This window comes from Bos indicus x Bos taurus, chromosome 12 (genome assembly GCF_003369695.1).
Source record: "Bos indicus x Bos taurus breed Angus x Brahman F1 hybrid chromosome 12, Bos_hybrid_MaternalHap_v2.0, whole genome shotgun sequence".
Taxonomy (NCBI): domain Eukaryota; kingdom Metazoa; phylum Chordata; class Mammalia; order Artiodactyla; family Bovidae; genus Bos; species Bos indicus x Bos taurus.
In genome coordinates this window covers 69,516,963-69,529,331 of record NC_040087.1, presented here as the reverse complement: position 1 = coordinate 69,529,331, position 12,369 = coordinate 69,516,963, and the positions used below count along the sequence as shown (strand labels likewise).

Here is a 12,369-nt window from a genome sequence, read left to right as displayed (position 1 = left end):
GTATCCAAAGTCTCTGGTCTCTAACAACTGATTGTGTATTTGTCAGACTTTATTTTTCTGGGCTCCAAAATCACTGCAGATGGTGACTGCAGCCATGAAATTAAAAGATGCTTACTCCTTGGGAGGAAAGTTATGACCAACCTAGATAGCATATTCAAAAGCAGAGACATTACTTTGCCAACAAAGGTTCGTCTAGTCAAGGCTATGGTTTTTCCTGTGGTCATATATGGATGTGAGAGTTTGACTGTGAAGAGGGCTGAATGCGGAAGAATTGATGATTTTGAACTGTGGTGTTGGAGAAGTCTCTTGAGAGTCCCTTGGACTGCAAGGAGATCCAACCAGTCCATTCTGAAGGAGATCGGCCCTGGGATTTCTTTGGAAGGAATGATGCTAAAGCTGAAACTCCAGTACTGTGGCCACCTCATGCGAAGAGTTGACTCATTGGAAAAGACTCTGATGCTGGGAGGGATTGGGGGCAGGAGGAGAAGAGGACGACAGAGGATGAGATGGCTGGATGGCATCACTGACTCGATGGACATGAGTCTCAGTGAACTCCGGTAGTTGGTGATGGACAGGGAGGCCTGGCATGCTGTGATTCATGGGGTCACAAAGAGTCGGACACGACTGAGCGACTGATCTGATCTGATCTGATTTGTTAGTTAACCCTTTCTATACTGCAGCATTTTATCTCTCCAATCCTATAAATTCTAATATTATAAATGCATTTACTTTAAGTTCAAAATATGATAACCCTTTGAAAGTTCTCTTGAAAGTGAGATAAATAACTATGTCAAGTGCCTTGGGCTGACATTATTTTTAGTGTTAGTAAGTGTTAGTCTCTCAGTCATGTCTGACTCTTTGTGATCCCATGGATTGTAGCATGCCAGGTTCCTCTGTCCATGAAATTCTCCAAGCAAGAATACCACAGTGGTTTGATGCGGGGAGCGAGCTCCGCCCATGGCAAAGGTCATGAGGAAGGAGGCTTGGCATACACAAATGCGGGATCAAGCCTCAGGAGTCTCCCTGGAAATTCTCGAGCATCTACTCCCAAAACCAGAGTCTGCCTACTTTCTGCTTTGTGCTTTCACCTACACCTCAGACTTTACGGGGGGCTGTCCCCCACTACCTCTCTCTGAAACAAGAGTTACCTTACAGCTCCAGTTAATAATTCCTGGGTGTGACAGTGTTTAACCTACAAACTCCTTTGGAAATCCTCTAGCCTGCCTCAATAGGTTTTTCCGGCCACATGTGATTGTTCAGAGCCTCCCAACTGTGAGAGGCAGGAGATGTTCTAAACTGTCTAAACACAGATTCTTTTGAGTAGTTAAAAGATTGATTAGAAATTGTATTGGTGAAGGGTTTTTCATTTATTGGGCCAATGTTTGCTGCTAAGTCTCCATACCCCTTACCTACTGTGTCCTTGGCAGTGTATTGATTGATATAATGGGTGTATAGAAATGTAAGTAGTAGCTCAATGTTTGTAACCTTGGACCCTTGAGTTAATTCTTTTCTTGATTGAGCCCACCTCACCTTTGCCCTATAGGAATGCAGCTTTGTCCAATGCTTTTTTGGAGGCTGGTGACTGACTTTGCAATAATCATCTTTAGAGAAAGATAAGTTTCTTAAAATGTTAACAGGCCTCCTGGCCAGAAGATGATGTAATTCACCTTAACTTTTGCATATGATAAGTTTGAAAGCCTGGCTTCAATTAGGACCAGGAACTGCTGTCCTTGCATGACTCCACCCCTTCCCCCATTATCCTCTATGCACAACTTAAGGTATAAGAACTACTTTGGAAAATAAAGTGTGGGCCTTGTTCACCAAAACTTGGTCTCCCCGTGTCACTCTCTCTCCCAAATTCTGGCTGAGTCTCCATCTGGAGCGCGGAACCCACCATGCTTGCTAATTATGCCTGGGCTTCTAAGATCCGACCAGGGAGGCCTCAGTGTCTCCTCTCCTTCGGGAGAACGGAAGGACGCCTGCGGCCTACGTAGTGGTGCAAACTTCTTGTCTTGAAGTTTTATTGGTCTCCCGCGTAAACCAAGCTACTCAGCCTCTTTTCTCCACTGAATTTTCCTACTGAGCTATCCTCATCCTATTACTCTTTATATCTTTGATAAAATATTTAAATAAATAGGTCACCGATGCCGTCCCCGCTTCGAATACCCTGGATCAGCTGGGGCTGGTCCCCGGCAGTTTGCCACTTCTTTCTCTGAAGTTCCTATAGGGGAAATTAGGATTGGATGCCTCAAGTCCAAGGTAGCCCCCCAGGCATGTTCATTACCAGAGCATTCCTCTCCTTTGTAAAGCACTTCTGATTGCCAGATTGTTTAATTATGAGCCATACAGAGGCCATTGCTCTTTTGATCTTAACATATCTAATATGCACCCCAAAAATCTTTCCTTCAGGACAGATGAAATATTTCCCATTTTTGCAAGCTTTAAAACACCAAAACACAAAAGATGCAGACAAATTCCAACAAAAATGGTACAAGATAGATTCCAGCATCAATGCTGGATGAACTGGCCACCAATAGGGTAAATAAATTACACTATAAAACAAATGAACTAATTCTATCTAGGTTACCCATTCCCACAAGAGCTAGCTCCCAAATAAACCGGTTCCAACTAGACCAGTTCCCAAATCTGGTAAATAAATTTACCCTACATATGAGCTATGGTGGGCTTGCCCCATGAGAACTAGTTCCCAATGAACTGGTTCAGGGTAGAGTCCAACAACACCTCCCCTCTGTAAACAGGTACCCAACCAAATTAGCTTGTCCTGTAAAGGAAAAGCCCAGATTGAGGGGAAAAAATGTTCCCACTGTACACACCAGAGCAACTTACACTTCAAAATCGAGCCCATCGGCTCACAACACTAAACAACACACAAAACAAGTGAACTGGTTGAACCAGCTATCGAATTGGGTAGACTTCCCTACAACCGGAGAAGGCAATGGCAACCCACTCCAGTACTCTTGCCTGGAAAATCCCATGGATGGAGGAGCCTCATAGGCTGCAGTCCATGGGGTCGCTAAGAGTCAGACACGACTGAATGACTTCACTCTTCACTTTCATGCATTGGAGGAGGAAATGGTAACCCACTCCAGTATTCTTGCCTGTAGAATCCCAGGGACAGGAGAGCCTGGTGGGCTGCCATCTGTGGGGTCTCACAGAGTCGGACACGACTGAAGCGACTTAGCTGCAGCAGCAACCCTATAACAAATATCGAGTTTGTTGACTCTAGAAGCTTGTCTCAATTGTCGAGCTCTGAGGGCAACCGGTACTTCTTCAGGGAATCTTGAAGGAAAGAACCTCAGGACAAATGATCCAGCAGCTGCTAGGGTCTTGCTCCAATATTCCCTGATTGGTGTCGGCTAGCCACAAGCAGCAAGGCTCCTAGCTGGCTAAGCCCAATTGTTACCAAGTCCAAGCTCACTCTGCTCACTGCATGACAGGCAATGAATCTGAGAGACAAGGTTTTGAGGCAAGGAAAAGACCTTAATTGGGGAGCTGGCAGACTAAGAAGACTGCAGGCTAGTGCCTCAAAACAACCATCTTTATTTTTAATCTCTATTAATTGCAAACTTCATTCCTGATTCAGAATTTTTATAAGATACTTCCATGGTAAATGAGCAAGTCACATTTTGTATCATGTGTAAAATCTCAAAATCCTCCAATAAATCTATGTCACAGTTGTCCTTTAGCAGTCACAATAGTGAAATTAAGGATTTGTTACCTTATCCCAAAAAGCAGTGAAATCTTGCACATTCACAACTGTTTTACCATCTGATGGCAGCTGATGATTGCACTGTGGTAGCTCATCAAGTAACAGAAAGTTCTACAAAGAAAGAAAAAATACAGATTTTTTAAACTATAGGAACAAAGCAAAAGCAAAATAATTGCTTCCATGAAATTTGCAATATATTTTACAACTGTATTTCATTATGTGTTGCTGCTGCTGTCGCTTCAGTCGTGTCCAACTTTGTGAGACCCCATAGACGGCAGCCCACCAGGCTCCCCTGTCCCTGGGATTCTCCAGGCAAGAATACTGGAGTGGGTTGCCATTTCCTTCTCCAATGCATGAAAGTGAAAAGTGAAAGTAAATTCACTCAGTCGTGTCCAACTCTTAGTGACCCCATGGACTGCAGCCTACTAGGCTCCTTCATCCATGGGATTTTCCAGGCAAGAGTACTGGAGTGGGGTGCCATTGCCTTCTCTGTCACTATGTGTTAGGTCATTAGAAATACTAAATAATACATAGTATAAAATATTATAGCATATAGTATAGTACATACAGTATACACATATATCTTATAGTGTGTATATATTTACACACACCAAAAAAAAAAAAAAGAGTTCCAGGCCATGGAACTATCTTTGTAACTTTCTTAACAAGTATACTGGCTACCCTTTAAAGAACAAATATGTCTCCAAATTTGAACTCATCAAGATTTGGGACATTTTTATTCTGTCATTAACAATACATACAGGTTTTGACAGAAAATGATTCCATAAATATTCACTGAATCCCACCAGGTTCCAAGCACCATGTGACACTGCTGGGAACACAGAGAGGAAGGTCATTCCCAGGCCTTCAGCAATCAGGTGGCAAAGGACAGGCTGGGAACATAAGACCTATGGAAGAAACTCCGAATGAAAGCCTTACTCTGCTTTCCTCCTCCTGTGTATCAAATCCCTACCACTACTTGTCATTAACTATCATTAAAATCATCATTCTTAAAAGATAATGCTATTAAGCCTCTATCTCTTTCTTACTTTTCACAAGCATCTTTTCATAAACCCTTGTCTCTGCTCCTTAGTCAAAGTCCTCTCCTCCTCAACAGAATGATCACATCTTCCACTTCTTGCTATTTTCCACACCAATTATTAATAGGAACTATTCAATACAATTTAGCTGAGTAAAATAAAGTCTTGAAAATCATTAGAAAACTAATATAATCATATACAGGAAACTCCCTCTTACCCTTTAAATGCTAGAAATAATTCAATGAGAAAAGACACAGTGGGAGAGAAATTGAACAACAGAGACCACTCCCACCCCCACCCGCAAGTACTATGATCATGTGGCAGAGACTACTGGCTGTCCTCAAAACCTGCTCTCTTTCTTCCATGCTAACAAAACCTTGGGTTTTAGCCGCACATGGCAACCTGGAAAGAGGCCCTCTCTCTCCAGCCTCCTGAGCAGATAGGAACAGCCACATGACTAAATCCAGGTCAGTGGAGGGTGACAACAACCAGGACCTTTCTCCACCCCATGGCCTGGACCTTGGAGGCTGCCAGCCTGGTCAAGGTCACAATGCATTTGACATCATGGAGGATCATACTAGCCATGGAGCTTGTTACAGGTTAAATTATATCTCTCTCCCAAAAGATACATAAAGTCCTATCTAGGAACTCCAGTTACATCAAAACTTGACTTTATTTGGGATTAGGGTCCGATTAAGATTCAATCATACTGGAGTCGGGTTGGTCCTGAATCCAAGATGACTGATGCCTTTATAAGGAGACCCAGAGACAAACACAGGCAGAAAACAGCCACCTGAAGAAAACGGAAACTGGAGTGGTGGCAGTTAAAAACCAAGGAACCCAAGGTTTGCCTGCAACCACCAAAATCTAAAAGAGGCAAAGAAAGATTCTCCCTGTGACCAGAATTCAGAGGGATCGGTGACCCTGCTGACACCTTGATTTCAGACTTCCAACCTCCACAACTAGGAAACAGTAAATTTCTATTGTTTTAACCACCTGGTTTGTAGTACTTGGTCATGGCAGCCCCATAAAACAGATACAAAGCTTTACAAGGTTTCTTGCATGAGTGAAAAACAAACTATATTTCCGTGAAAAGTAGCTTTATCATGCATAATTCTAGGGCCTACAGGCACAGAATCTTAACCAACACAGGGGGCAACTGAAACAAGCATGTGATGATGTTCAAAAAAGAAAATGGACGTGAATAGTAACCTACTACCCTAAACCTCATAAATAGCCTTCAAGTCCTTGACACCCTTATCTATTGTGCCATAAAGCTACAAATTTGATAAACACCTTCTACTTCAAAAGAACAACTGTTCCTCTTCCTCCTTTGTCACCAAGTCCTGGTGGTGGCAGGCAGGGCACAAGGACCACGTTGGGTTGGACCCTCCAAGAAGTTTCTGTGGCACTAGAACAAGGCCAGGTTACTCCAACTGAGCTCTGTCAAAGATAGCTCTCCTTTATCAAGAAGACCAAGTTACTGTATCAGAAGAGGTAGTCTTAAAGCAAGTTGAAGAATCAGAGAAAAGATATAAGAAAGGTCACTCACTGGGGGATTTAGATGAAATTTCCTATTTCAGTAAAAGACAACTTTAGCACATCTGGCATTGAGACAACATGTGCATCAAACATGCTGAAAAGTTATGTATCACCTTAAAATGTCACAGAGGTTGTTGGATCAGGGAGCTCTGTTAATGGTAAAAACAAACTTAGATGAGTTTGCTATGGGATACAGAAACACAGATGGCATTTTGGGACCAGTTAAAAACCTATGGAGTTAGTCAAACAATATAGAGAAAAGAGGAAGAAGAAGTCTCATGGTGAGAATAAGGATTCAAATTGGCTTATAACTGGAGGAAGCTCAGGAGGGAGTGCAGTGGCTGTGTCAGCATTCACTTGCTTCGTTGCTTTAGGACCAGGTTCCAGAGGATCAACCAGCAATCCAGCTGCCCACTATGAGGGTGTTGGTTTAAAATCCAGCTATGACTTAGTTTCTTGTCATGGCCTCATTCCCCTGGTGAATTCAATGATGTATCCAGAATCTTAACTAGATGTGTGGATAATGCAACCATTGTGTTGAGTATACTAGCTGGGCAGGATCTTAAGATTCTACCACAGTTCAAGATCCTGTTAAAACCATTTATGCTTCCCAGTTTAACAGATGAGAGCAAACAATGTGAGCAAGAGAATTTCAAAGGAATATCTTAGACCAGAATTGTCAAGTGAAGTACAATCTCTTTGGTCCAAAGCTGCTAATCTCTTTGAGTCTGAGGGGGCCAAAGTAATTGAAGTGTCCCTGCCCCAACCAGTTATTCAGTTGTCTGCTACCATGTACTGTGTACATCAGAAATGGCATCAAATATGGCAAGATTTGATAGGTTAGAATATGGTCACTGATTTGACATTGGTGTGTCTACTGAAGCCATGTATGCTGCAACAAAACAAGAAGGGTTCAATGATGTGGCACGGGGAAGAATCCTCTCAGGAAACTTTCTTATTAAAAGAAAATTAGAACTATTTTATCAAAGGAGAGAAAGTAAGATGACTCATTACTAATGATTTTGTGAATGTTTTTAAGTCTGGAGTAGATGTTTTGCTAACTTCCACTACCTTGAGTGAGGCAGTGCCATACACAAAATGCATCAAAGAAGACAACAGAACATGAATTGCCCAGGGTGATATTTTTACACAGACTGTAATATGGCAGAATTGCCAGTGGTGAGTGTCCCTGTCAAGCCAAGGATTGTCAATAGGACCACAGTTTAATGGTTGTGCACTTTGTGACCAGCTGCTTTTTTACAGTTTGCAAATGGTTTGAAAAACAAGTATGGTTTCCTGTTACTCAGCTTCTCAAACTAATGAATGATTGTTCATCAATCTTTGAAAATTAAAAGTTATCTCTGCTTCTCTAAAATAGTAGTAATAACTATATCATGCAAATTATAATTACTTTTAAAGCTTTTTTATTCTAGACAATTCAAGTGATCTTGTAATTTGATTAATTGTCCATACAGTCATTCCTTGAAACGACTTTTTAAAATTCTTGTGAAGTAGTTAATTATAAAAAATCTGTCAGCATTTATTAAGCATCCACTAAGTATAAACAAAGTATTGGATTTCTATTACAATACAATATACCTGTTCCTGAAAAATGATGCATTCTGCAAAAATGATGCATTCTGCAAAAATGTTCATTAAAACAACACTGCCTACAGTACAAGGTTAGGGGTAAATCTTTCAAAACTTCTACATCTTTGTAACCAAAGCACTAACAAAATCACTGGTATCCTTATCTTTGACAAAGTAGGCAAGAATATACAATGGGGCAAAGATAGTTTCCTCAATAAGTGCTGCTGGGAAAACTGAATAGTCACATGTAAAACAATGAAATTAAAATACTTCCTAACACCATACACAAAGATAAATTCAAAATGGATTAAAGATCTAAATATAAGACTATAAACTATAGAATCTTAGAGGAAAACATAGGCAGAACACTCTATGACATAAATCACATCAAGATCCTCTATGACCCACCTCCTGCAGTAATGGAAATAAAAAAATAAATAAACTAACAATGGAACCTAAGTAAATTTAAAAGCTTTTACACAGTAAAGGAAACTGTAAACAAGGTGAAAAGACAACCCTCAGAATGGGAAAAAATAATAGCAAATGAAACAACTGACAAAGGGTTAATTCCACAAATATACAAGCAGCTTACACAAATCAATACCAGAAAAACAAATAACCCAATCAAAAAGTGGGCAAAAGACCTAAGCAGACATTTCTCCAAAGAAACGATATAGATGGCTAATAATTACATGAAAGATGTTCAACATCATTCATTATTAGAGAAATGCAAATCAAAACTACCATGAGATATCACCTCATACCAGTCAGAATGGCCAGCATCAAAAATTCTACAAACGATAAATGCTGGAGAGGGTGTAGAGAAAAGGTAACCCTCTTGCACTGTGGCTGGGAATGTAAATTGATATAGCCACTATGGAGAACAGTATTAAAATTCCTTTAAAAACTAGGAATAAAACCACCATATGACCCAGCAATCCCTCTACAGGGCACATACCCTGAGGAAACCAAAATTTAAAAAGACACATGTACCCCGATGTTCACTGCAGCTCTAATTACAGTAGCTAGGACAAGGAATCAAACTAAAAGTCTATAAACAGATGAATAGATAAAGATGGATTGAGCAAAGACCAAAGGAGATCTAGCTGGCTGCGGACTGGCCCCTGCCCCAACCAGAGGCAGAGAGGCAGGCATGCGACAGCCAGAGGTGGAAGGCAAGGGGCAATCTCAGCCCCAGAGACTGGCATCCTCCACCAAACTGTGAGTAGGCTTCCAACCACTAACCACGTCTTCCTGGGATCCTAGACAGTTGACATCTGCCAGGAAGGTCGCAGCCTGAGATCAGCTCCACAGAGGAGACACATGGCACACCTGAGCCGGCTCTCTCACGGGGCACCTGGAAAACTGAGCAGCTGGGACCGGGGAGGTGATTAAGATGCACAGCCCACCTGGGACAGTGTGCTCACCAAGCACCTGATCACCTGAGCTGCTTGGACCTGGAAAGGCACAAAACACATGCCCAACTGAGGCTATGCCCTTGCAGAGTACCCAAGGAACTGAACCTGAGCAGCTTAGACCTGGGAAGTGCACCAAACATAGGGCCCACTGTGGACAGTGCCCCTGCAGAGCAATCTGGAGCCTGAGCAGTGTAGACCTGGGAAGCATGTGCCGCCGTGAGCTGGGGCAAACCCAATGTGGTCCATACACTATGCTCACTCCCCACACACACACTAGCAATATTTGTTTGCAGCATTCCTCCCTCCCCACAACACAACTGAACAAGTGAGACTAAATAAGTGACCAACTTCACCCTCTTGTGTCACAGAGGAAATTAGGTCCTGAAGCGACCTACAAACAGAGGGAGCCAAAATAAACAAAGAAGAGGGAACCACTCTGGAAGTGACAGATGCAACAGATTAAAATCCTGTAGTTAGAATTGAATAAGCATTGGAAGGGGCCTGTAGACCTTAAGAAGAAATACTAGCTGGAACAAGGAACTATCTGAAACTGAACTGACCCCACACTGCCTGCAACAGCTCCAGAGAAATACCTAGACATATTTTTACTACTATCAATCCTTAATTTTTTTTTATTTTTTAAGTTCTTTATTACTCCCTTAATTTTCATTCTTATAACATTCTACTACCTTGCCAAAAAAAAATAGACCCTATTTTTAAGGCAAATTCCATATATATATATATATATATATATTTAAACTTTACAATATTGTATTGGTTTTGCCATATATCAACATGAATCCGCCACAGGTATACATATTTTCCAAATCCTGAACCCTCCTCCCTCCTCGCTCCCCGTATCATCCCTCTGCGTCTTCCCAGTGCACCAGCCCCAAGCATCCAGTATCGTGCATCGAACCTGGACTGGCGACTCGTTTCATATATGATATTATACATGTTTCATTGCCATTCTCCCAAATCATCCCACCCTCTCCCTCTCCCACAGAGTCCAAAAGACTGTTCTATACATCAGCGTCTCTTTTGCTGTCTTGTATACAGGGTTATTGTTACCATCTTTCTAAATTCCATATATATGCGTTAGTATACTGTATTGGTGTTTTCCTTTCTGGCTTACTTCACTCTGTATAATCGGCTCCAGTTTATTCCACCTCATTAGAACTGATTCAAATGTATTCTTTTTAATGGCTGAGCAATACTCCATTGTGTATATGTACCAAAGCTTTCTTATCCATTCATGTGATGATGGACATCTAGGTTGCTTCCATGTCCTGGTTATTATAAACAGTGCTGTGATGAACATTGGAGTACATGTGTGTCTTTCAATTCTGGTTTCCTCAGTGTGTATGCCCAGCAGTGGGGTTGCTGGGTCATAAGGCAGTTCTATTTCCAGTTTTTTAAGGAATCTCCACACTGTTCTCCATAGTGGCTGTACTAGTTTGCATTCCCACCAACAGTGTAAGAGGCTTCCCTTTTCTTCACACCCTCTCCAGCATTTATTGCTTGTAGATTTTTGGGTAGCAGCCATTCTGACTGGTGTGAAATGGTACCTCATAGTGGTTTTGATTTGCATTTCTCTGATAATGAGTGATGTTGAGCATCTTTTCATGTGTTTGTTAGCCATCTGTATGTCTTCTTTGGAGAAATGTCTATTTAGTTCTTTGGCCCATTTTTTGATTGGGTCATTTATTTTTCTGGAGTTGAGCTGTAGGAGTTGCTTGTATATTTTTGAGATTAGTTGTTTGTCAGTTGCTTCATTTGCTATTATTTTCTCCCATTCTGAAGGCTGTCTTTTCACCTTGCTTATAGTTTCCTTTGCTGTGCAGAAGCTTTTAAGTTTAATTAGGTCCCATTTGTTTATTTTTGCTTTTATTTCCAATATTCTGGGAGGTGGGTCATAGAGGATCCTGCTGTGATGTATGTCAGAGAGTGTTTTGCCTATGTTCTTCTCTAGGAGTTTTATAGTTTCTGGTCTTACGTTGAGATCTTTAATCCATTTTGAGTTTATTTTTGTGTATGGTGTTAGAAAGTGCTCTAGTTTCATTCTTTTACAAGTGGTTGACCAGTTTTCCCAGCACCACTTGTTAAAGAGATTGTCTTTAATCCATTGTATATTCTTGCCTCCTTTGTCAAAGATAGGGTGTCCATAGGTGTGTGGATTTATCTCTGGGCTTTCTATTTTGTTCCATTGATCTGTTTCTGTCTTTGTGGCAGTACCATACTGTCTTGATGACTGTGGCTTTGTAGTAGAGCTTTAAGTCAGGCAGGTTGATTCCCCCAGTTCCATTCTTCTTTCTCAAGATTGCTTTGGCTATTCGAGGTTTTTTTTGTATTTCCATACAAATGGTGAAATTATTTGTTGTAGCTTTGTGAAAAATACCATTGATAGCTTGATAGGGATTGCAGTGAATCTATAGATTGCTTTGGGTAGTATACTCATTTTCACTATATTGATTCTTCCGATCCATGAACATGGTATATTTCTCCATCTATTAGTGTCCTCTTTGATTTCTTTCACCAATGTTTTATAGTTTTCTATATATAGGTCTTTAGTTTCTTTAGGTAGATATATTCCTAAGTATTTTATTCTTTCTGTTGCAATGGTGAATGGAATTGTTTCCTTAATTTCTCTTTCTGTTTTCTCATTATTAGTGTATAGAAATTCCACACAAGGGATTTCTGTGTGTTGATTTTATATCCTGTCACTTTACTATATTCATTGATTAGCTCTAGTAATTTTCTGGTGGAGTCTTTAGGGTTTTCTATGTAGAGGATCATGTCATCTGCAAACAGTGAGAGTTTTACTTCTTCTTTTCCAATTTGGATTCATTTTATTTCTTTTTATGCTCTGATTGCTGTGGGCAAAACTTCCAAAACTATGTTGAATAGTAGTGGTGAAAGTGGGCACCCTAGTCTTGTTCCTGACTTTAGGGGAAATGCTTTCAATTTTTCACTATTGAGGATAATGTTTGCTGTGGGTTTGTGATACATAGCTTTTATTATGTTGAGGTATGTTCCTTCTATTCTTGCT

At 40.9% G+C, this 12,369-nt stretch overlaps 1 protein-coding gene and 1 pseudogene across 2 annotated transcripts in view; one reads left to right on the top strand and one right to left on the bottom strand.

Annotated features, from left to right (window-relative positions):
• Window positions 1-12,369, bottom strand: part of LOC113902482 (multidrug resistance-associated protein 4-like) — a 298,821-nt gene that overhangs the window by 175,928 nt on the left and 110,524 nt on the right. For both annotated transcript variants that reach the window (XM_027557816.1, XM_027557814.1), the window contains exon 9: window positions 3,740-3,841. In XM_027557816.1, the coding sequence (XP_027413617.1) occupies window positions 3,740-3,841 (102 nt within the window). The remainder of the gene's footprint in view (window positions 1-3,739; window positions 3,842-12,369) is intronic.
• On the top strand, window positions 5,224-7,685 carry LOC113902068 (annotated as a pseudogene).